The 25,253-nt window shown below is 43.8% G+C and overlaps 1 protein-coding gene across 1 annotated transcript in view; it reads right to left on the minus strand.

Annotated features, from left to right (window-relative positions):
- Positions 1-19,579, minus strand: part of CD96 (CD96 molecule) — a gene marked incomplete at both ends in the record, with an annotated part of 30,677 nt that extends 11,098 nt beyond the window's left edge. Inside the window, 8 exons of the mRNA XM_082279029.1 lie at positions 328-504; positions 868-958; positions 2,877-2,932; positions 7,105-7,327; positions 8,781-8,890; positions 12,325-12,750; positions 15,666-15,770; positions 19,459-19,579. Of these exons, the coding sequence (XP_082135155.1) occupies positions 328-504; positions 868-958; positions 2,877-2,932; positions 7,105-7,327; positions 8,781-8,890; positions 12,325-12,750; positions 15,666-15,770; positions 19,459-19,579 (1,309 nt within the window). The remainder of the gene's footprint in view (positions 1-327; positions 505-867; positions 959-2,876; positions 2,933-7,104; positions 7,328-8,780; positions 8,891-12,324; positions 12,751-15,665; positions 15,771-19,458) is intronic.
- Positions 19,580-25,253: the final 5,674 nt, after the last annotated feature.

Consider the following 25,253-nt stretch of genomic DNA (forward strand, 5'->3'; position numbering starts at 1 on the left):
GCCATGAGTGCTCAGTGAGAAACACATGATTATAATAGCTCACTGGTGCCATGTGGCTATGCTAGAATATTTTTGGGTATGGGGAGGACAGCAAGATTCTGCCTAAACAAACAAGTGTCTTCTGTTTGTGCAGGAGTTTCTTAGCTCATTTAGAGGCTTGAGCAAAGATTTGAGCTAAAAAACCTGCCAGAGAGTTCAAGCTGTGTGATCGACTTGTACAATAAAGCTTCTATACTCTTGGCATTTCTTCAGTATTTTAAATAACAGAGAATATATGTGTTGGGTGTTGTTAACATTTTAGATATGTCCTATCTGTGAAAAGCCTACCGAAGGAAACAAATATTTCTTCTGACGAAATAGTCCTTGTTTCATTCCATGGGAAGGGAAACAGACACACACACGAGAACATCTTATATGTCTCATGGGTCCCTTGCAGCATCAGCGTTGATCTCAACCCATAGAAACCTTCATTGTCTTGCCAGTCTTCTTGTACCACAGAAATTTCTTGGGGAGAGGAAAAGAAAGAAAAGACCCTCTTGTTACACTCCAAACTATAAGTCAGAGCTGTGCAAAACATCAGTACTGGAAAGCAGGCTCATATAGCCACAGGTTTCTTTGCTGAGACACTGTCAAAGATTTGGCAAGAACGGTGTGGTCATGCCAAACCATAGTTCCCATCCCTGGCAATTGCAGGGGACTCTGGTCACAGCCATATGCCAGCTGTTTCCTTTGAGGAGGCCTGGCGCTCCCCCCTTCAGCCAGATAGACCCCTACAGGTTCCCTGTGGCAGGAGTGGGTAACAGCCATGACTTTCCCTGGGATCCACTCCTGCAGCTGTGCTGTTTTCTTGTGGACAGGTTGCTTTACCTCCAGGCTGCTCCATCAGGCCCACTCTATCCATGTACCACAGGAGGCTCGGCTTGGGAAATGCCTTCCTCACAACACAGCTCACGTTAGGCTGCAGGACAGCAAAAGGCAGTTGTTAGGTTACATCTATACATCTATCTATATATATATATACATACAGTCACACACACACACACACATATGTATATATATGTATGTTAGGTGAGCCTCCGACACTTCCCTCCTGGCTGCCAGCTTCTAAACTCCTGTACAGACAGTGCTTTTTTACTCACAATCCTGATCTGAAAGAAAGCACTTTCTTCCTCTTTATTGTGTTTCTTGCCCACTCCCCTCATTTTTCTGATTGTGGACACTCTTGAATGAGAGCTCAGGGACACACCCGTTGCCCTGGGTATCAGGACTCCAACCCCCTCCAGTCCTGTGCTGTGGCTGGAGAAATGTAGAGTGACCCCCACTCTCCTGCCCCCAGTGACAAACACCCACATGGAAAAACACTGGAATTGGTAATTGGCATAGTGTGTGTGAAGAAAATGAGACACTTTCTGATTGCCATGTAAATCCTTCCTTCGTGAGGCAGATAAAGAAAATAATCCCATGAAAAAGACTGCCTAGCCCAATGATATGTTGAATATACAAAATTAGATACCTTTGTAGCAGACACAATATGTAAGAGATTTCCAGAAATCACAAGGAATTGGATGCTTTAGATGCAGTCGTCCTGGTTCTGTGCCATTTGTTCCCGAGATCTGTGTTTGTGCTCTATTTAATTTTTCAGCAAACAATAGATGGGCAGGACTTTAATATCAAGGCTGGATAAGGGTTGGGCACTAGCAGGGTGAGCAGTCTCATCCTCATGCTGCCTGGACATTCCCAATCATGTTTATTTAGCTTAACCTTAGTTTAGGTTATGACACTGCTAAGTACTAAACACTGTTATAAGAGAAATGGCCTTGTTCTTTTCAACAGAAGAAAAAAGCATGTGCTACTCATGCAGCAGAAACCCCTCTTGCTCCCTCTTTCAAAGAAAGTGGTTCCCACATTTAGTTGAAAGCAAGCTTGATGTATTGAAGTCAGCAGAAGTCGATCATTCAGTACAAAGACTGAAACTACGCGGCTGAAACTCTTTCCCTGCCATGGTAAACAGCACATGGGCTTGTAGTGTAATTGCTCCCCACTATTTTCCTCTTCATTATTGCCTTATTTTTCAGGCATTTTTAGGTCATAATATTTTATAAATTCTTCCTATGAAGAAATACTAATCTGATATCCTCACTAGATTTAAGCCCTGCAAGAAAAGGCAGAAAAGAGAAGTAAAGGAGTTACTTGGAGGTGAAGAACAGACAGAGGCTCTTGGGGGAGTTTCTATTGTCCAGTCCCATGATTGCAGCTTGTTCTGTTCAACAGGACAGTGCAGACAAAAGCCTGCAATGTCCAACACCGCACCCAGAAATAGGTCACCAGGAAAATGATACCATTTTGCAGAACCAACTGACTCATGGATTGTGTGGGGTGGGTGGTTATGGATAGTACAAGATTCTGCCTGTCCACAAGCTCTGTTTCCAAGGAAAACCTTCTTAATTTGAGATACTTGCAGATCAAAAGCTTTAACTTGGAGAGATGGAACAGGAAGCAAAGTACCATAGCTAGTAGACAGAGAGGCTTGCTAGTCAGCCACATGAGCCATAAATACGTTTTATGCCCCATAAATATGTTTTATGCCAAGCATGGCCAGTGCAATTCAGCAGACTTTTAGGTTTTGCCATTACCAAAACTGAAAGAGAGGCCCACACAACAGAGAAGGCTTTAGCTAGCTCCAGTTTGTGCTCACTGCTGAGGGGGCGGGAGTCGCTCAGAGGAAAGGGCATGAGCACCTCATTAACTCATTGCCTTGCCCGCTGCCCTATGAACTCTGTCAGTTTGGAGGTCCCTCCTACTTGTGATTCAGCTCAAGTTCCCTGGCCCTGCTGGTGGCAGTCACAGGCATCACTCTTTGCTCCAAAATGGCTCACCTTCTGCGAGGTGCTGGCTGAGCCCTCCTGCAGGCTAATGAAGATCTCAGGGTAAGCTGGAAAGCAAACATAAATATGTTAGAGAAATGGATGCTGCAGATCACAGTAACAGCTTCTAATAACACTTAACAGCCTTGTTTCATAAGAAGAGTGGAAAGTAAATCCTACCTCCAGCCACACATCAAGCAAGATAAAAGCGTGCACAGCTGCAATTTGAGGTCGAGGAAGTGGTTTACAAGCCTGTACCAGCAGCTATTGCCTCAGGATCCATGATGTATTTCACCGCCTACCTCAACTAGGCTTGGGTGGCTTTGCCGGGGAAACAAACTGAAACCATCCTGCAGTCACAGCAGAGCCACCCTTCCCAGGCCCTATGAAATCAAACACACCCCAGTTGCTGGTTCCTCTGTGTGCTTGCCAAAGGTATCTCCAAAGAATGTTCCAATGCTCCAGTGAATCATCCCCCAAAATGTTGACTGATTTAGGGTGCCAGCTACCCACATGCTGTTTCCTGGACAGATGCGTGACAGTGTCCCACCACAGATGCTTCCTGCCTTGCCAGGAAGCCCAGAGCCCACCTTCATAGCAGAGCAGCAGATGATGACCACATCCACATGAAACAAAAAACTCTTTTTTTTTTTGCAGCATTTTGGTTCTGGGCACAGCTGACTGTGTAAATTAAAGCTATCAGATGTTGTAAGCCTCTCTAAACCAGCATTTCAAAATTAGCCAGTGGGATACCTGGTTTGGAGCAATTTTGACTGACTTGTTAAGTAAGGACTGCTGAAACTATGTTAATATGTAGCAAATCTCAAAAGCCTTAGATAAATTGTGCATCTGGCCCTTTCTGAGCCCTGAAACTGGACTGGAAACAAGTGCCCTCCCTGAATTACTTAGGAGATCCACAGTTCTTTATATTTCCAACCTAAACCTCAGTTTAATCTCTACCATTAAAATAATTTTCTCTTTTTCTTACCCTGTTAATTGATACAGGACCACCTCAGGTAATTACATTCCCCCCTGAGGTGAACTATTCAGGTTTCCCTGTTGTTTTATACAACTAATCCACCAAGGACTCTCCTGACTTTATTTCTAATTTCCATTTTTCTGCCTGATGTTACTGATGGATTGTGCCTGGGCATGACTTACATTTAATTATCATGGCCTTATGGTTTTCTGGACTTATGGTACTTTTTTAGTGGAATTTCCTTTTTTTTCCCCCTCTTCTGGGTTTTGGGTTTTTCTGCTGTTTTGGGGGGTGAGCTGGGGCAGTGGTTATAGATTCTTCCTATCAGAAAATGAGCATCTTAAGATTTCATTCTTGTTTCTTCCTTGCCAAAACTATACAGATGGTAGTGGAGCTGGCAGAAGACAGCCATACTTTTTCAGATACAGGGAAAAGTCTGGTAAACTGGATCTTCTAATCGCTGCAGAGGTTGGCTGGGAGGCTAAATGATGTCTGGTCTAGTGCGTGCTCTTCCTTTTGTTTTTTTGACGAGAATGGGTATGCTTTTCCACACCCGTATTGAGCGCTGTCCTCTGTTTCTGACAAGACGTGTTTGCTGGGGTAACTGTTCTGGCAGGCAGGTCTCACACATAGCTCTGAATGGTCTAATAGATCTTTTTCAATTAACATCTCAGCCCCTGTTAACACTTTGACATTCATTTGTCTTGCTAGGATATTTACCAAGGTTTTGGATCTAGCAGAAATTCAATATTTAGTTCAGTAGTTTCTGCTGCTGAGATTTTACTCTTTCAAAAAGGAGAAATCAATATTTGGCAAAGTTAGACATGAAAAGGCCATACCTTTTCACAGAAAATTTTATCTAAAAGAACTCTATTCTAGAAGAGAAATGTTTTAAAGTATTTCAGTCCAAAAGTACCCTCTTAAAAAAAGCTATCTTGATTGAATGTCTGTTTTTACTCAACATGCCAAAACTCTCAACTTCCTTGAGAGATTTTTTTTATGGTTTCTCCATCCTCTCCGGTGCAATTCTCAGCCGTACTCAGGCCACCTCAAACAACTGAAAGAGAACACTACTGGCACCCCTCAGACTTGGCCTGTCTCTGCTGTGTTTAGCCCTGCCTGAAGTATTTGTCAGAGGGATTGTGCATGAGAAGTTTCTCACAGGTGCCCTCTCCTCCTCCTGCTTCTCCTGTCCTTTACAGATCTGTGATGCAATATCTGCCTGCCCTCCCTGCCCTGCTTTCAAGCCACCCAGCCTGTGGGGTTCAATTGCATGAGTGTTTGGGTGACAGGAGAGATTCTGGCTTGCCAAGATGGGAAAACCTTCCCAGGTTTCAACTGGCATTTTTCCCCTAGCTGTGTCGTTGCTAATGACCAGGATGACAGATAAAACTGCCATAAGGTGTTGTTGACATTGTATACATACACTATCTTCAGATACTGTCTCACCCATTTGAGGCTGGATCTAACTGCCAGAACAGAAACACTCATTTCTTTATTCTCTGGTCAGCACGAGGAACAAGAGAGGTGCTGTCATCTGAAAGCTCTTTGTCCCCACATGTCAACTAGAGAGTGCTGGATTATTCTCAGCAGTGTCTCTCCCAGCGCTGCGTGGGTTTGTGGGCTGGTTTGGGGGAAGCTCTAAGCCCTCTGCTCTTGGTCTCTCCTCCTGCTGCAGCACAAGAGAGTAAATGGAGAAAGGCTGGAATGGTGCAATCGTAAGTGGCATGACTTCAGCAAATGGTAACAGAAAAGAGTGAGACAGGATGCAAAATAGTTATTTTACCTGCAAAATTCAGAGGTGAAAGGGCTAGGAGCACAAAAGCACACTTCCTCTGAGAGGTGGACTCTACTTGCCTGAGGTCTGAGACACTTTCCTCAGCACCCACCACAAACCTCAGGGCTCTCAGGGAGCCCCTGCACCCAGCTTTGCCCTCAGGACCCCTGCGAGAGAGGCTGGTGGCACAGCACCCTGGTCCAAAGTGAGCCAGCACTTACTGAGAAATAGATTGTTCACCACCATGGGCCACAGCTGTTTTCTCTAGTTTGCTTCTCTACCGTGCTGTACTGATATTCTGTACTGGGTTCATGCACAGCTAAGCACACATCTCACCATAATTCAGAGAAAAAGCGAAATAAAGCAACCTCTTAGGCTGAGACACACAAATCTAGGCAAGTGCACCAGCAGTGATGGAGGAGAGTTCAACTATGTTAGTATCCTTGAATGATTACCCAGGTAACACTGTTGCTATTTGAGAAATGCTGATTTTAAAAAGTGTCTGAATCATGCAAACACAAGAGGAGATTTCAGATCATTAGCTTCTATTTTTATTTCTTTTACACCAGTGACCAAGAGCCTCCAGACATATTTTCCATTTTTTTGCTGTTCCCTATTGAACCTTTCTTTGAATTCAGAGCATTAGCCTTGAATATCTGTGCCATCCTCAAGCTGTGGGCTTCCTTGGACAATTAGCTACAGTCAAGGGACTGTTGACAGGCCCACTGTTTAAAATTTACTTTAGGAGCTTTGGAAATATGTTTTCCAGACCAACTGACCTATAAAGACAAAATAAAGCCTGGTTTTCAAGTGGGCAGCAATTTTCTGATTCAGTTGTACCTTAGTGATTGTAGAGCAGTTCCTAAGCCACTTGAAAGGGAACAAGGCAAGTAACTAAAGATGGGAAAGGCTTACAGAATTAAATGCCAGCCTACATGTTTGAAGTACACAGGCCCTGCCACTGCCAACCAGTTTGAGACCCCCACCAGGACCCTCATTTTCAGCGCCAGAGCCTCTGGCAGCGGTTGAATGTCACATGCCTTTTGAGGATGTGACTTTGCTACAACAGTAGTCTCAAACTGCTTACTAAATTTTGGCCATAATTTCCTAACCACAGACAGCATAGCCATTGGGACATGGAGATCTTGATGACCAGTGTGCTTCCCCATAACCCACAAAATCCCAACATAAGCCTACACATCAGGGTAAGATACTGGCCATGTGCATGGCAGTGAGGTTGATATATGTGCAATGAATCTACTGTTTTTTCATGCCAGAAATTGAAGGGATGGACTCACATTCTTCTAAGAACTCCAGAGTTATTTACTAACATTTTACCTTATTGCAGCTGAAAAAATGACAAGGTAAATATATTTATATTAAAAAGCCCCCCAGTATCTGTCAAAGGTTATTGGCTTCAGAACCAGACAGGAGTCTCAGCTTTCCAAGTGCAAGGCAGCAGGCAGTTGGCATAAGCCCCTTACCAAATACTCTCACAGTGGTGCTGCTCTTCTGGACTCTCTCTGGGTGGTACAGCACGTGGCAGGAAAAGACTCTGCCATCATCAGCGATTTTGGGGGAGGAAATCTTTAGGGCACTGTTGAAACCCAGGAGGACTCTTTGCCTGTACAGCACGCTGCTGTTCCTGTACACAGCAGGACAGGAGGGCTCCTTCGTCACAAGTTCCTCTTTCCTGCCATTTTCACCCTGTGTACAGAAAAATCCACAAAATTGTGAAGCCCAGACACACACAGAGAGAAATTTTTGTAAACCAGCTCTATTCCCACTATGAAAATCTTCCTTTGCACATTGTGTAGCAGTAAGTGGACATTTGCAACATCTGGGCTTTTTTCCCCAATATATTCTCCCTCAGAACTTCAATACCAAGAGCAGTCATCATCTTGACAATAAAATATGGAATAATGAGCTGTGTCTGGTGAATCCTGATCTCTGTAGCCCGCAGAGAGAGCAACAGAGGTGCTTTCTCACTGCACCAATCTCTAAGTTATGCTGAATATCCCATACATATTAAATATGACTGAAATTTCAAGGAAAACTTTGCTCTTTTAGAATTTTAAGTAGAAAAACCTGATAATAATAACTAAAATTTATCTCCCCTTATTGTCTGTGTGACAGCCACCCTTAGCTGTAAGTGCAGCCAGCATGTCCTGGACATCTGTGCCTCAGTACATATTTGCAAGCTCTACTCTGTATGATGCATGGTAACCCACATATATCATTGAGCTGACCTTTGGGGTTTTTTCCCTTTCCTCTGCTACTTTGTAGACTGAACCAGCAAAATTGAAGTAGTAAGGATAAGGGTGCTCCCTACAAAAAGATTTAAAATTTTAATATTAAGAATGACCTGCATAAGGCAGATCTAAATAGATAACGAACAAGAACAAAAGGTTAAAAAACCTAAAATATTTGAAAGTCACCTTTAAGGAAACCCTTAACAGCTACAGCTCCTCTGTGACAACATATATAAATGAACAAGCAAAGCTCAAGGACACTGCTCACTGATACTTATCTTTACACACCAAAATGAATGCTAAAAGGTTACATGAAAACATGCATATAAATATTTATCCAGAAAGCAAGATAAAGTACAAAAATATAGCGAGCTTCATATCTCACAGAAAATTGCTTAAAAATAGTTTTTCATTGGTTAGCTTGGTAACTGGGTTTGCATGTCTTCAGTGGCATCTATGACACAGAGTTAACAAAACCAAAAACATTAGTCAGTACCTTTCTTTTCTATCTCAAAGCAGCCTGATGTCTTACTATCCTACACAGTAACCATGTATTTTTCAGATACTAAAGCTTCACTACAGAAAAACTCACTGGAAATCCAACATAAGAAATATTTTAGTTTTTTTACGTTAGCCACTTTCCCTAGACCTGCTCTGTATGTGCTCCTGAAAAATTCAAAGCAATTAAGATGGAATTTTTCCTCTTTATTTCTTTAACAGCTATTATTTTGTAGTGTGTATGTTGCAACCCTATGTTTATACGTTTTCCCTTTATTATCACAGTACATGATTGATAAGTTTTTTAGCAGATTCTACAGGACACAGTAATGTAGAACATTTTCATTTCAATCTGCAAAAATACCCTGTAGTTCTTTCTGAACTTTATAACTGAGATGAGAAATACTTACCACTAGCCATTTCAAAGGATAAGTGGACAAATTTTCTGAGGTCACGTCCTCAAGGCATGGAATTTCTAAAGTCTCGTTTAACCACACTTTCTTCAGGTAGTGCCTCTCCTCTTTTATCATTGGAACAACAACAACAACAACAACAACAAAAAAAAAAAAAACCCAAGAAGGAAAATCAGAAACATGATTTGAAAACCATTGCTGACTAGTCTTCTGTTCAAGGAACAGGCACTTTTCTGTTTAGAAGGGAACTGTAATTTTCAACCATTACCCATAGACACATTTTTTGAGTGAAAGCCCTGCATCTGATTCTAGTTGCAGTTTCATGACTCAATTCACAGCATTACCTGAATTTTTTGGCAATTCTTTAAAAAGCTTTTCTTCACTGCAGGATCACGATGTCTCCTTTCGGAGCTGAGAATAATTTGAAGCTTCAATTTTTATCTTACAGTTGTTTTTTTTTCTGAGGCAATAAACCTTCATATCAGTTTTGTGCACCTCTATTTCCTTTTCTCTGGAGATATCTGCAGACCTTCTTTTCACTAAGCAAGCTATTCAGCATGTCAGTCAGGTTAAGATTAACCCTCCTTTTCAGTGTAAGTGTTCCTTTTGTTATTCTTCAACCTGCCCACTACCACAAAACTTTTCACTCTTTCCTTTCTCATCCATTTCAAAACCCATTTCACCATCTCCTACCCTACCCATTCTCAATCCAGGGTTCCATCCAGCTGTGGAGGCTGGGCAGAGTGATGCAGTGAACAGGGCGCTGCTGTGGTCCGGATGTTGGGTCTGTGAGTGTGCATGTCTGCATTTAAGCAGGAAGAGCAGTGGTGATGGGTGGGAGGTGCTGTGAGTGCCATGGTCAGCACTGACCTCTCTGACCCTTGGCCACAGAGCAGGTGGGGGTGTGGTGCATCCTGCCATCCTCCCTGCCCTAAAACCTGCCTTCTCTCTTCCCTGGAGGCAAGGCACCAGCACACACTGCAGTGAAACTCCTCAGCTCTGTCCCCTGGTAGATCTGGCTTGCATGTGGAGATAGAACAGATATGTATTTCATTCATTTCTTATCTTGAGGGGAGTGAGAATATCCAGCTGTCCCAGACTGTCATGGTATTTGTCAGTGGGGACTTTCTGATGACTAACTTCCTTTGCATCTGGCACCCAAGCACGGAGCAATGGTGCCAGCACGCAGCTTATGCCATGGAGATGTGAAGAAAGGCAGTGCCAGAGCTGTGCCCAGGAGAGCCAGCAGCAGGAGCAGCTTCCCCCCGCATCCATCAGAGTGAAGAACCTGAGGAGCCAGTTCTCACAGCAGGACACAGAGTGAAGAAGCCCAGGGCTGGACAGTGCAGAGAGAATAATGAAAGAACAAAGCAAGCAAATCTCCAGTTTCTCCAGGAACAAAACTGTACAGAAGATTTTGCTGGGACAAACCACCATGCAAAAAGGAAATGAGTAGTCACCCCAGGAGTTCAGTCTGGAAACAACTTCTGCCTACTCTCACAATCACATGTCCCAGATTCTTGCTTCCCCCTCCCATCTCTGGCTCGCATCTTCATTAACAGCCTGTTGGCTAAAGTCCTCTGTGTCTGTCTGTCTGTCCTATGAAGGCCTGCTGCTCTGTGGGCTTTTGACAAGTTGAGTGCACCTGGATTCACTTCACTTGGAGGTAATGAAAACTGTACTTCATCATAGACTATCACCTTTATCCATCCCACTCATAGGCTGGATTAAGTTTTTTTGCTTTCTTTTGAGTGGAAGTGGTTCATTGCAAATCTGGTTACCTTAAAATACAAACCTGCAAAAGGTAGCAAACTCAATTTTTTAGTTCTCTCTAGCAAGCAGTCATCAGTAGCACAGCTTGCTACATCATGTAGTTACTGAAAAAAGCCACAATGATGCTGATATGAACAAGAGCTGCCCACACTGTAGACAGCAATAACAGCATTGAACCTGTCCATACCAAGGGCAAGAGAAAAGCAATGCCTGATTGGCAGAGTAACTGTACTAAGGAACAGAGAGAGAAACTTTGCATGAAGAACAGAAGCGTGGGAGAGTTTCACAGGGTTACCAGCACAGTTTGAACCTCACTGCACTCCCCTTGACCCCTCCGCCCTGTGAAGCACAGGAAAATTCCAAAAGTGTAGCCTACTACAACACACCCCATACAGCAGGTAGAGTGGCAGCTTCATCTTTGGCACAATTATCCAGTGTGCACTGTGTCCTCTTTGAGTTGGGCAGAGGTGCCAGCTCTCACTTTGCCTCTGCAAGTTCATCGGGGCAGGAGGGTGCCACAGGGTTGCCCAAGATGTGTCTCCAGGATAATAGCACCAAAATGCTTGGAGCTACTGCCACGCAGGGGCCATCAGTGTTAAACATCCCGGAGTATGAGTCTTGCACAGGACCTCCTCATGCTACAGGAGCAACATGGTCCAGCGTGGGGACTACCAGTCTGGCCTCATGATGCAGGTAAAAGGGCAGTGGGAGCGGACTAAAATACCCCTAAATTAACCTGCACCCACCCTGCTCCTAACTCTTGAATGTCTGTTGCCTCTACAGCCCTGGGCACAAGCAGAGTGAGGACGATGGCCTTGCAGCTCCTCTGAACTGAAACGGTGCCAGGTTTGTTGTATTTACTTCAATCCTTCTTGGGTTGTTAGCAGAAAGCTGGGTCAGAAAGAGTTTTCTAGGGCCATTAAATCCAGTTCCCCATGTGCACAACAACAAGCTCAACACCCCTGCCAAGTTCCATCTTCACAGCAGTTTGGGCTTTTGCCCTCACTGCTGACACTAAATAGCTGTTCCCAAAGTTGCTGCACTGACAATTGCCACTGTTGTTTAATTTGCAGTCAAATCCATTCTCATCTGATTTAAATAATTTGTTCCTTTACCAGGATAATTTAAATATCCTCCCTAGTGTTCACACTCTCCCCTGAGGCTTACTTACCAAGAGCAGTCATGCTGCTTTCCAGCTTCCTTTTGGCTGACAGAAGCAGCCAAATCTCCATTCCTGTGATTCTCCTAAGCAATTCCCCGCTTTGCTCCAGTGTGTTTTTGGTGGTGGGGACACACATCCGTCCATGGAGCTAACACCTAGCATGCCCTGCAGATGCCAGCCCTCAGCCTCAATCAGACAAGGATGCTTTCTCTTTCTGGTGCCCAGTGCTGCACGCCCACAGCAGTAGCACAACATGGTTTGAAGATCCAACATCCTTAGTCCCACGATATCCTGAGCTGCTCATCCAGTCTCCTCCACAATGTTTCTCCAAAATGAAAATGCAGAAACTACCCGCCTCACCACCTTTTTTTTACTTTACTTTACTATCTAACTTTGTATTCCACCAAACAAATAAGGTTTCCTAATCAGAAGCTAGACAAAACAGCTAAAGAGTGCCTGGTAAATAGGAAACTGTACAAGCAACATTCAGTGGCACAAATGTAAATCCCAAACAAGTCACCATCACCAACCAAGAAATGTTCATCTATCCTGATATTTTCCCCCACCTGGTTAGGAAACAGCAAAATTTCATTTGCAATCACTTACCTGCTGCCTTGACAATAAGTTCAATTTTTGCAGCCTTTGTCCCATATGGGTAAGTAGCAAAAGTGCATTCGTACTGCCCACTAAGGGACATGGTAGCATTTTTCAGATGCAGATCCCACCAACTGCAGTCAGAGGTGGCATTTGGATTGGTGGAACACAAGGACTCTGTGTCATCCCCACGGCAGCACCTCCTCGTGCTGAAGGACACTGAAAAGTTGTAAGGAGCCACAGAAAACTTGAAGTAATGGGTGCCATAATCGGGGTGATATACAGCTATTTTGGTAGACAGGCTGCCATTAGTCTTGGACCACTGCGTCTGTATTACCTCGGTGGTGTGTGGTTTTGGGAGCATGCACACCAGGGTCACATCAGCACCTGGCAGAGCATGGACCACTTCTGTCTGGGTAATGACATCTGCAGTCTGGCCTTAAAAACAAACAGGATCATTTTCAGTGCAAGTGTTTAAACAAAGCTTTACCTAAGATATCTTTGTCATGACCTGGTGCCCTAGCCACAGACAACTATGAAGACCTTACAACTGTAACCACAGGCTTCCCAGCAAGGAGCTTTACAGCAAATCTCTACCAGTACAGACTTCAGAGAGACAACTGGGAGAGCAAATGCATGTGTGTCTGGAAGAGGCCAGGAAGGTCCTGTCACGCTTGTGGGAGAGAAATGAGAGCTCTGAGGGCCTCTGCGCAAATGAAAATCTTTCAGGTAAAATAAATAAAACAGAAGCTGGGCCCAGTTATTCCCCAGTTCTTCTTGCAAGAGCAAATGAGATATCCCCGCTGGCCAATTCCCTGCACTGTCCCCCTGCCCATTGCCTTTGTGGCTTTGGCAGAGAAAGCCATTCTCCGTGTTATTAAACATCTCCTGCATGTCCTAAAGGAGTGTCTGTCACAGTGTCAGAGTGAGCTGCTCTGGTGTGTGTGGTTTCTTCCTCAATTAATTTCATAAAGCAGGTAGCAGTCCTTAGTGTGCCATATAAAGGAGTAATGGATCGATGAAATGAAGGGGCTTTCAGCAGGAGCCTGTACTACTTGGTTTAGCTGCTGTTGTAGTAAAATTGATTTATATCCCTTTCTCCCTCCTATGAGTAAGAGTCTTGCAGTCCCTAAACCCCTGAATGCAGGGCACTGACAAACTCAAGGAGATGAAGAATTTATGGAGGGGGTTGTTGCAGTGAGACAAGTAATCAATCACTCCCATAGAGCCATACACAAAAGGTCCCTTTTCCAAAAGGACATGCGAGTCCACAGAATAAAATGAGTTGTGAAGTTGTCCTTAGGTACAGACTTGTTGCCCCCATTTACATTGCATTTTATCCTCCCTGTGCATCATAACATCACTGTATATTTTCTTTGGGAATTTGCCCTGCAGTCCTGCCAGCTGCAAGTGCCCACCGCTCACCTTCTTTACTTGAAAAAGCCAGGTACCAATCCTTTGCTTTGCTGTGTGGTACAGGGCTCTGGGGCACCCGAGCCAGGGTCAGACAACCTCAGTTGTGCTGCAGTGTGCCCCACACTCTGCCAGCTCAGCCAGGAAGGAGCCAGGCAGGGACTCTGTTCACCCTCAGCTCTGGCTTGACAGGGAAAAGGCACAAGGGCAGAGTGATACATCCCCACAAAGCTGGCTCCAATTTGGTACCTGTCCACTGAAGGGTGACATGGACACTTGGAGACTAGATGTGTGGAGAACAAAGCTACTGAATGGCCATGGCCAACAGTAATCTCTGCTGTTTCATTGCTGCATGTGTTCTCCTCGTCTTTTATTCTAAGAGATGTGGTGATGTAAGAGGGCAAATAAAAATAAGCCTGAATGACAAGTCTCACAGCCTTGTGCTGTGGGAAAAATTACTGAGACTATTTTTGTTAGTCCAAGGAGCTTATTATAGGAAATGCTCTCTGATTTCACCACAAGTTTTGCATCAGTAAAAGTTAAGGAAAAAGCAATTAGTAATCTTGCAATCAGACTATCAGGCAAAAGGCACACAACATTTTTTTGCTCATATTCATGCTGATGTTGCCATAGGTCTAAGATTCATATAAAGAATGCCTATGAAGAATCACTTGAGTAATTTCTATTAAGTTGCCAAAGTTATATTTGTAGAAGCAACATCCTAATTTGCATTTGTTTCTTAGTAGCCTAGCACATTAGATTATTTTAACTGAAAACTTTTTGTGCAAAAGTGTTCTTAACTTTTTGCTAACATCCCAATATAAGTAATCTCATTTTATGTCAACTTTATTTTTCAAAATCAGTGTCCATTAGTGCATACTTGTGCTCCAATTGAAATTTCTTAGAGTAACTTCCAGACCTTTAGGTGTCTGATCTCCACAAAGGGCATAAAGGCCTCCACTTTCACCTTTGAGTGACTTCAGTGAGGATTTCATCCTCGGGGGAAAAAAAACCCCAATTCCTATTTTTCTCTAATCACTATTGCTTTCTTATGTGTGCATGTTTTGAGGCTTCTATTCCTTTCTTTGCATTTGACATTTTCTATTTTCTATGAATACATGTATAAATTATTTTTCCTTTATTTTTAGGACCAGTTTGCCTCAGTTATATGGAAAAAAAGAGCAGCCTATGCCAGATTTTGAGATGCATCTTACCATGCTAGTCAAATACATGCAGTTTTTCCCTTCTTAGTGGAAAATTTTGTATCCTACAAAATTGTTCTTCCTAGCTGGTAATAAATATTCCTGCATTTATCATGGTCAGAATTTTGAAGGGGTGGGGGTTTGTGAACATCATACTTTTTCTTGGTTTTCCTCAGATTGCTTTTGGTTTAAACTCTCTCCGGCAAAGATGCAGCCCTCCTTAGCCAACTTTTCTGAGTGTTTTACTTGAATGACAAACTTGTCTCTCAAGCCTTTAACACAACACATGGGGCTAGGTGGAGAAGAGGAAGGGAAGAATCTGTTTAAGGGGTTGCAGCTGTACAATTTACCCTTGACTTGAAGTGTTTCAATTCTTCCTCTCTCTGCATACACAGGTATGTAACACAGAGACAGAAAGGTATTTTTAATTTTTCCATTGAAAGCAGTTTTCCTTTTGGCCCATTTGAGAGGAGCACACCGTGCCCTAACTTCAAATGAGCTCATCCCTGTGATTATTCTGACAGGTTAGGCACATTGAATTAAGCAATCTGCTAGTCAGCACAGGCCATTTACTCCTTACTAGCTGCACATTATAACTAGAGTTATTTGAAAGTTGTCAGGAAATAGAAAATCATTGCCAGTAGCTACAACTCTCCCTTGTGAGACCCACTAATGCCAAACTGCCCCTCACCACCCTCCATCATAAACTGAGTCAAGGTGTCCTCCTGGAGCTCTTACCTGTGACACTGGGCACCGAGAGCAAACAAAACAGAGAGAAGAGCCACCTTGCTTTCATCTTCACTTGATGAAGTTCTGGTGAATAAGTATCTCTCTTGGTGCTCCCTCAGAAAAGGAAGTTGAAGTGGCCTGCCCCGTGCAGACAGGCAGATGTGCAGCAGAGTAACTTAGCATGACTTCAAAGAAATGCTTCATTAAACTGAAAGCCTCAGTTTCCTGCTGGAGTGATAAAATAAGTACAGCTTGTGAAACCTTTAAGACAAAAACATTACTTACATTTTAGGTCCATGTTGAAAACCAATTTTTTTTCCTTTGCCTTTTCAGGTTAACTTAGAGGAAGCAGTTTACTGGTTTACACACTCCCAAAAACATGCCAGGTACCTAAGTTTGAATATGTAATTTTTGGGGATATGGTTTGGGAGTGATTATGGTGGTGCCACATTAGCTGTGGGACCTGCTCTCAAAGGTCTCTTCCAACCTTGATTATTCTGTATTTTCTGGGTACTATATGGTAGATTGCACACACACAAAAAAAGCTGACTTTCTTTCTTCCTTCATTTCCTTCATGTATTAGTTCAAAGTATCTCACATATACTATTTCTAGACCCTCTACACTCAGAATCTTTAAAAACACAGCAAAATATCAAAAAACAATCTCCAGAAATTAAAACAGATGAGATGAGAGTTTCTACATTCACTTCTTTTTCCTCCTTTTCTTCCTAAGAAGGAGAACATGAATTATTTTCTGCAGTTTGATGAATTACAGCATCACATGTGACAATGTCCCCTGGTGTAGTTAATCCCTGTACTGTCCTTCAGCTGTCAGTTTTGGTTATGGCAGCACCCTCAGGTGGAGGAGCATGGTTCCTGGCAGTCCTGTCACCTGTCTCTATTGCAGGTCACCTGTATATCCTTCTGAGCTGTCCTGGAAGCACACTGCATTTCCATGAGCTAGGCACACACCTGCCAGCAAAGCATCTCATTGCAGGCAAGTCATGCAAATTGGGCCTGCTGTTGGCAGCTTTTCAGAAAGAAACAGGTTTGAGTTCTTGCTTATCACGCTTCTTTCCCCCAAGCCAAAAAGAGCAGGGCAGGACACCTCACATACACAGCGTGGATATGTTATTTGCTGGCTCTTCATGATGTGGATGTTTGGCAGTATGGATGGGCAAGAGGCTTGTTGCCCCTGATAGCTCCATCCTTGGGGGCCCAAGGACAACCCACCATGTGGACTTTGGGACAGAGCCTATTACAGACCATTCCTCAGGGAAAAGAAGGCAAGTGTCACAGTCCCTTAAACAGGCACCTCTCTCTGCTAGCAGTGCCCTCTCTCAGGAGGGAGTCCTTGACTGATCCGAGTCCTGACATGTCTTTTCCTGACTTCCAAATTTTGCTAACCATGGAGCTCCCCACACCTCTAGCATGCAAGGTACAAAGTAAAAGGCGAAAAAGAAAGACACTCTGGTCATTTTCCTATTTTGCAACCTGCCAGGTGTAAACAACATCTATACCACTTCCTTAATTTGTGCATTTGCAACCTTTTGGTGTCACACTTAAACAGGCTCCAGCGGGAGCTAATAGTGCTGGCCAGGCTATGTCAGGGCTCCACATGTCTTGGAGAATAAATGCTGTTGCACAGTTCTTTCTTTGTTTCCATTGCTCTTCTACCTGAGGAAATGCACTAAGAGCACTTGTAGGAAATGCACTGGATGCCAAGGTTACTGCTAAAGGAATTGTCCCTGGGGATGAAATCTCTGTTTGTCATTCAGAAACCTGACAGAGATCTGTCTCAGAGGATCAAGAAGTCCTGAAGCTGAGGATAAACAGAATATTGAAGCCATTGTAACTGACAAGCACAGAAGGGAGCAAAAATACTAAAGAGATATGTTCTGATTTCCAGTTCAGACCAAAGACCACAAAGAACCCAGAGATTACCTGCAGATACTAGAGTCCAAGAAAATCTGACTTCAGTCTAAAATTTGGATTTTCATTTATGATTGCAGTTACCTTAGCTTCTCCTGCTGATCAGGTCATGTAAGGTTTGTACCATGAGAGAATGTTATTTTGTCTTAAATGATCTTTTTTATTGATCTGAAACATGCATCACAAATTGACAAGACAGCCCAAGTGCTGTGTGGCACATTCAAGAGACACAGAAATCCCTGAGCAGCTTGTTTGAGTTACTAGATCACTGTATCTTGCCATTAGAATTTGTTTCCCCCCCTAAAATAACATCCTAAAAACATACTGCTGCTATGTTTCATTGTGTTGGCTGAATGCAGCCACCCAGCTCTGTTGCTGTGCTTGGTGATTAAAGACAGACAAGAAAGAAACTTCCCAGCACAATGGAGTTTTGTTCAGTTCAGAGCTGTGTTTTGCCCCAATTCCTGCCTTAAGCCCAGGTCTTGAAATAGGCACTCACCCTGCTGCCAACATTCATGTGCGTGAGTAGCACAGTCCTGCCTCTGCAAATGACATCAAAACCCATTCTGAGACACACCACTTATTTCAGCCTACTGGCAGAGAGACATCTCTTCCCTGGAGCCAGACTTGAGGTCCTGCTTACAGCAATACAAATTATTACGAGAGTTTCTCCTCCCACTATCCCTTTCCTGGAAAATTACTTACAGGCAACTTTGCAAATGCCGTGGTTGGATGTAACACATCAGGTTACGGATGGTGAGGATGAGAGGAGGTACTGAGACATGTCCAGGGAGAGTGGACCTCACTGGTAGCTGGAGGGAGGATACATCTGTATTTGGCTTTTCCTTGATGGAGAAGCTACAGGGACGATTGCCTCAGAGTTGGGATGTGCAGGCTTTTCCTGCCATTCCAGAGACACCCAGAAATCGCTGCAAGGCTGGGAGGTTTCAGAGGAAAAGAAGCTGTGCCCAAGCAAGTGACACACCTTGACAGTGGATGTGTGAACCACAGTGTTTTCTTTTAGGCTGGACAAGCATTTGACCTGGTTGATAGTCCCCAGTGTCCCAGGGGGTGTCAGGAACAGATGGGCTCTGAATATCCTCCAGGATGGTTTCCTGACGGTGCACTGCACCAAGGGGCTATGCCCACTGCACAGGCACATCTCATGCAGCATTAATTTTTTTTCCACTCCGGTGGGGATGGCAGAGGGGGATCCTTTAATTATTTTCTGCAGATCTGTTCACCACTGGAGGAGGTATTTTAAACACTACAAATGACTCTTTCCATGGCAATCACCCTATTATGTGTCATGCTCACAAAACCCTCCACTGCAATACATTTCTTCTGCCTCAATTACAGTAAGCTGTACCTAAGGAGGAAGCACAGCTACAGTCAGTCCCACAGAAAAAGAAATCTTCAACTCCAGAGACAAATTCAATTATTCACAAAGAGATCCTTTTTAGAAATGCTAGTGCACGAGCCGTTCCTGCCAGAGGCGAGGATGATTACCCTTGCAGACTGGTGTCCTCTAAACATTGCTTAAAGAAAGCACTGGTCCCTGGTGGAAAAGAAAGGGAGACTTTGAAGTAGGAATTTCATTAAAGAGTAAACTAACCTTTCAGGTTTGCTTGGCACTTGGCACAGAAACTCCCACTTCATCACTGTGTTTTGGTTTTGAACTTCTTTGAAACCTGCACTAATGGCTTCACAGCTGGTGGGCACCTTTGACCACAGCACCTCATGTGGGGTTGGATGTGTGGGTGGCACAGGATGAGGGGCAGCTTTGCAGGGGACAGGGCACTGAATTGGCAGTGGGACACCCACTGGGCTTTTTCAGTGATCCCCTGCTTCCTCTTTCTCTCCTTCCCACACGTAGTTCTGGTGCCTCTCTCCTGCTCGCAGCATTGCCTCTTCTGCATAGAAGGTAAGAGGGGGATAAGAGGGAAGAGGGTTTCTTCCTCTGCTTCCTCCTCGTACTCCTCCTCCCTCATGGCTGCATGTGCACACCTATACCCTATGTATGACACAGTCCAGCCCCATTTTGAGCCAGGGTCTGGAGGCAGCATGGCAAGGCACACACACTTCCCTCTCACCAGTAATTTCTCCATCTGAAAGGTGTTTAATGCTCTGAGCCAATTTTTGTTCCCTATTCACTGACAGCTCAGAGTATGGGAGAAAACCAAGGACATGGGTGCCTCCCTGCTTCAACTTTTTAATTACTTTTTCTAATTAGAAGGCCTAACTTACATGTCATGTTTCAGAGAAAGAGAGCATATGGTGATAAATGGAGGATAATGAGCTCCCTCACCTTCTCTGCCATTCCAGCCACAGGTCCCTGTGGTCCTCTGCTCCCATTTAATGCCGTTTCTGACCAATGATGTTTCATTGGGGTAAGCTGTTGAGCATTTCCTTGTGCAAAGTGCAAGTTACTGAAAAAGCAGAGTACAAAAAGTGCAACCAATGAGCAAAACAAAACAAATAGCAGGCACATTGACGCAAATACTAGTGAAATACTAATGAAACACCACCGTGTGAAAGCCAGCCAGATATTTCCATCAAAATTAAAGACTCTACACAGACATAGGCACACATGAGACCAGTCCTGCTTTCTTTGGTCACTTTCTCTTTTCTAGATACAGCACAAGCTGTGCTTCCCCACCGTTTTCAACATCGGCTAAAGGCTTTTCACTTGTACATCTCATCTCTCAGGTTTTGTAAGAAGATGTTTCAAAGTAGATTAAGAACTGTGAAACAAAATGTAATGGCACTCATAGCTTTGAATAAAGCATTTGTTTGGAAAGGATAACCCACTGCGAGTGCTGGGAAACACCTGCTCATGTGAGACTACAAGGCTGAGATTCCACTGAAGCCTTCCAGAAGGGCCATGTCCTCCCCCGGTCACTTTGGCAGCAGCTTCAGAGACCTGGAGCAGCTTTTGTGAATCACTCCAGCAAAAGAAGTCTGCTTGTGAAAGAACTTTTCTCAGACACAGCTTGTGGGACTTTGTCTTGAGTGGTGCATGACAGAGGGAGTTAACAAGACAAGAACAGACCGCTTGGTCAGAACCAAAAAGCTTAAGCTCACTTCTGAAATGATATAAACCTAGATGGGTTGTACAGCTCATTTTTCCATGCAGACTATCTCCAATGGATTGTGTTCCCCAACTAATTTAAATTCATCCATACTATTGTATGCAAATACCTTCCTGAAGGCACACAGCCACCTGGCCAGGGCACAACATGGCAAACTGGTTAGAATTCACCACTGAAGAAACACATCAAATAGAAAAGAATAAAGGTGTGAAAGTTAACTTCAGATACAGTAGCTGTGACGATTTGAGGGTAGCACAGTTGTCTTTATTAAAAAACCAAAGAATAAAATAATTTACAACAACAAAAGGCCAAGTTTACAGTGACACTGAGAACCATAACTTGGCTTTTTCTTTTCGACAAAATATTTTGAAAGCATCGTATGTTAATGAATTTGTTTGCATACAATACCTTTGTAGCCTATAAATACCTTCCACTCTATCAGCATGTCAGAAGCAACCATAGGAAAATGAGATACTACTTCCATCACATCCATCATCAATTAAATTGTCCACTAAACTGTAATTCCCTGTCTCTTTAGAAAAGGTGGTGAAGTACAAATGAGAAAAGGAAAACAGAGGTTGTTGCTCATGTTGAGCCTGACTTTGCAGAGAAGAAAGTGTATCTCAGTGGAGCTGTGTTTGGACTGTTGAGGTGCTTTAGCCTGGAGCCTTGCAGAGCAGGATGCCTCACCCAGGTCCTGGAAAGAGGGGGGTCATCTCCAGAAGGCAGCACAGAGCTGAGTGCTCCTTACATGAGCACAGCATGGGATGAATGCATTCCTAAATCTGGGTATCTCAATAGAGTTAACAGCCTGCAGTCAGGTGGGATAAACACAGCACAGCAGCACCTAGAAGGTAAAATGGAGAGTAGAAAACTTCTTGGATATTTCTGCATAACGTTATTTTCCACACCATAAGCAGAATAACATGTAGCTACAGCAGATGTGAATCCTTTTGGTTCACTCTGTGCTCAAAGTCATAACACGAACCTGCCCGAAGGAGCCCGCAAGAGTTTTTAGTATGGCAAAGTGCACTGAACACAGAGTCCTTCCAGAGCGCTCCTGACCAAGTAGCTGAAGAAAGGGATGGAGAATGAAGGTGCGTTTCAACAGAAAACCCCTCTTTCAATATTCAATATGACTTCCTGAAGTTTCAACCACCACTAAAATTAAGAAAGACTTCCACTTTTAGGTTGATTTGTAAGGGTCACTCTCCATGTAAAATACATCTTCAGTTTCTGGCTGAATCTGTCACCTCCCAAAACAGTACTAGCCAGGGCGCACACTGCTGCTGCTTCTTTCAGTGAAGCTTCATATCTCAGCTAATGGGGATTTAAAAGAGTCACTGTTCACACATCTTTTTGCATAAAATGGAGAAAGGACAACCAAGTAATGAAAATCATCCATGAGTGCCACCTGGAGTTTTGATTGTGAACAAAGAGTAGGTTAGTAGTCATCTCCTCTAGCCCTCCTCCCCGTCTGACCCCTTGTCTTTAATACTATTTCCATCCCAGTCACTCAGGTGTACCCTAACCATTCCCAGGAGCCTGCTTGTGACCCACTGACACACAAGCACCACGTGACTGAACACTGCTCTTCCTCTGCCTGAAATGAGGTTATGCTTTAATTTCTCCACAGCTGATTAAGCTTAGCAATGCTGCTAATGGCAATGAAATAATTTGAGACCTCTAGCAGAGCAGTTAACTTCTATTTTGCATGATTGCCTCCATTTTCAAAATGAATATGTAGTGGCTTGGTGGGTTTAACTGCCCGAGTCGATGGGTGGCTCCTGGGTGCTTCCAGACTGTGTCCCAAAAAACCACCACTCTGTAGACAAGGGAAGCCACTCATGTTACCCAAGTCTTCTTCCCCAAAAGGTTGAAGTCACCTTCTGCCCCCTGGAAAATCAATGATTTCAGTAAATGAATTTCAGTCTGTTACTGTAATTGGATTAAAGAAAAAAAAAAGCATCTTGGAAGACTTATGAAAGCCAATAAGCTGGAGAATTGCACTGTGACTGAGCACAAATCAAATAGTGTATTTGACATTTTAATTGCAAATAAGAAAAAAAAAAATCTCTCATTACAGAACTGAAAAAAGTTGACTTGTGTGAATCAGACTCTCCAGAGAACCCTTTCCTCCCTTGTCCCCTGCTCAGCTGCCTGGCAGCTGCAGCATCAAACATCATGCAAACTATGGCAGCTGTGGCCATTGCTGGTCATCCTTTCTCCCCATAAAATTGCACTGACTCACATTTCTCTAACAGATGATAATGTGCAGCAAAGAGCTTGTGAAGGAGGAATAAAAAAAGCCCACCACAGAAGTGCTTGAAAAACACAAGTTTAGAAGCCATGGATCTGTTTGCAGAAGGGTGGATCAAAATCACTTCAGGCTCATTTCAGTGATTTACCTGAATACACCAGAGACACATTTAGCTTGCAGTACTTCTGCCATGTCTTGGCTGTAGTCTTTCAAGATGCAAGAGCAAGTACTGAGCCTGAAGATCAGTACAGCTGACCAGCTGCTCTGAGTACAGGTACAATTTTAGAAGTCTGATTTAATATCTGGCTCAACCAGAAATGCTCGTGGCTAAATTTGAAATAAAACTAATCTATCCTTATTAGATTGGGGCTGTAATCTCATAACACCCTCAGATATTGGACTTCCCTGACAGGCTTCCTGCTTTGCAATGGCTCTCATTCCCAAGAAGCTGAAGAGAATGAAGTGAATAATGAGAGAAATGTAAGTTCAAAGAAAATCCGTATATGGTTCAGTGGCTTGTACAATAGAAACTTCTAACAACACATATGTGAAACAAAAAGGGAAAGAAGCAGTCTACTAATGTGGTCCATTCACCCAGAAGGTAAGTTTTATTATACCAGTGTGGATGCTGCCCAGATCTGAAAACTCTGGATGCAACAAGTATATTCTGTGGGATCCTAGGGAGGATTGCTTACTTTTCCTGAACAGAAAAAGTACATGCTCTGCTTTATGGGACTGGTACACTGGTTGCCCACAGGAAAGAACTAAGGTTTTTTTTTTCAGGGAAGTTGTATCAGCTGTTCCAAAAAGGACAAAATATTGAACAGAGCAAGTATATTAGCTATCTTATTATTAGAATTATTACCTCTAAAAAATATTGACCAAAAATAGCTTAGGTGCAGTTAGTCTGACTTTGGCACAACACAAAGAATTAGATCTCTTGACAAGCTCCCCAGCGTGTTTTCCAGCAATTTCTTCTTTTCCTTTCCATTTTCAGTTGCAGTTTTCAGGAGTATTTCTCTATGGCTGACCTTTTCTTCCCTCACCAGAATCATGTTTTGCCAGCCCCTGACCTGCTCAGTGCAGAATAGCTCCAGCAGCCAGGCAGTTTCTGGACAGGAGGTTCCCAGACCTGGGAGTTACCTCTGCAAGACCTCACCCACCACCCCCCAACAGGCAGGCATGACCTTCTGTTTTGTTTTATTTAACCCCCCAAACCAATTCTCAAAAAAAAAAATCCACCATCCATCGTCTGTACAAAACAACACAAGTTCCTTGCCAACAGCAACAGCTTTTCCATAGGACCTGAAGTGCACCTAAAAGCTTGACATTTACTGCTTCGTATTTTCTAGGAAGCAGGATTTAGCAACCCACATTTAAACACCACAGAGAAGCCTGTAGTTTTTTTCCTGGTTCCCCATGCTGTGTACTTTCTCTTTGGGAAACTGCCAAAGTCTGTCTCAGGAGGTTGTTATTTTGCTCCAAGAGACCAAAATCAATCAATCAATCTGTGACTTGGCAGAGTCAGAAGAGAAGATTAGGACTCTCAAGGCAGATTATAAACACAATCCCCTCAATTAACTTCTCTGGGATGGGCTAGAGGCAGTTAGATCCTCATTAAGTTAATTATTAACATGGATGGTCAGTGTGCATATTTTTTATGACAAATCGTATTAATTTCAAGCCCAAAGCAGTAAACCCAGAGAGAGGCTAAGAAGCTGGGCCACTGCCCTGCCTGCCAGGCCACTGGGAACTAGCTTCATGGAGCACCTTTGGCCCCTGCTATGTGCAAACAGCCACCTGCTCTGGCCAGCAATGCCAGGGCTTTTCCAGCCTCCTTGGTGTCTGTCCGGGTCCCTTCCCCCCTGCCGTGTAGCCCTGGGAGAGGGGCCCTGAGGGGACAGACACGGAGTTTCCCTGCCCCTGCTCAGCCTCGTTCCCCACTGGCTGTTTTGTGTTTCCCTGCGCGGGCAGAAGGACCCTCGGGTCCCGTGGCTGTGAGAGTTCCTCGGCAGAGCCCCGGCCACGCGGCTGGAGAAATAAACACCTCTGAAACAGCTATCAAGAATCGGTCCATAGATATTTCTTTTCCATGGGCCTTGTTGTCTGATACACGTATTGCAGTTTCCCCACCGTAACAGGTGTCCAGGTATTTGGGACTCCGTGCTCTGCCTGTCTTTCCTGAGTACATTAAATGGAGAGACTTCTGAATTATGCAGCTGATGTTGGGGGGGCTTTTTAAAGCTGCTACTTTGCATGCCAAGGCTGGTGCTCCTGCTCTGTTGTGGGGAGAAGGGCTGGGTAGGGCACCTC

The sequence above is a fragment of the Coloeus monedula genome (assembly GCF_965178545.1).
Source record: "Coloeus monedula genome assembly, chromosome: 3".
Lineage (NCBI taxonomy): Eukaryota > Metazoa > Chordata > Aves > Passeriformes > Corvidae > Coloeus > Coloeus monedula.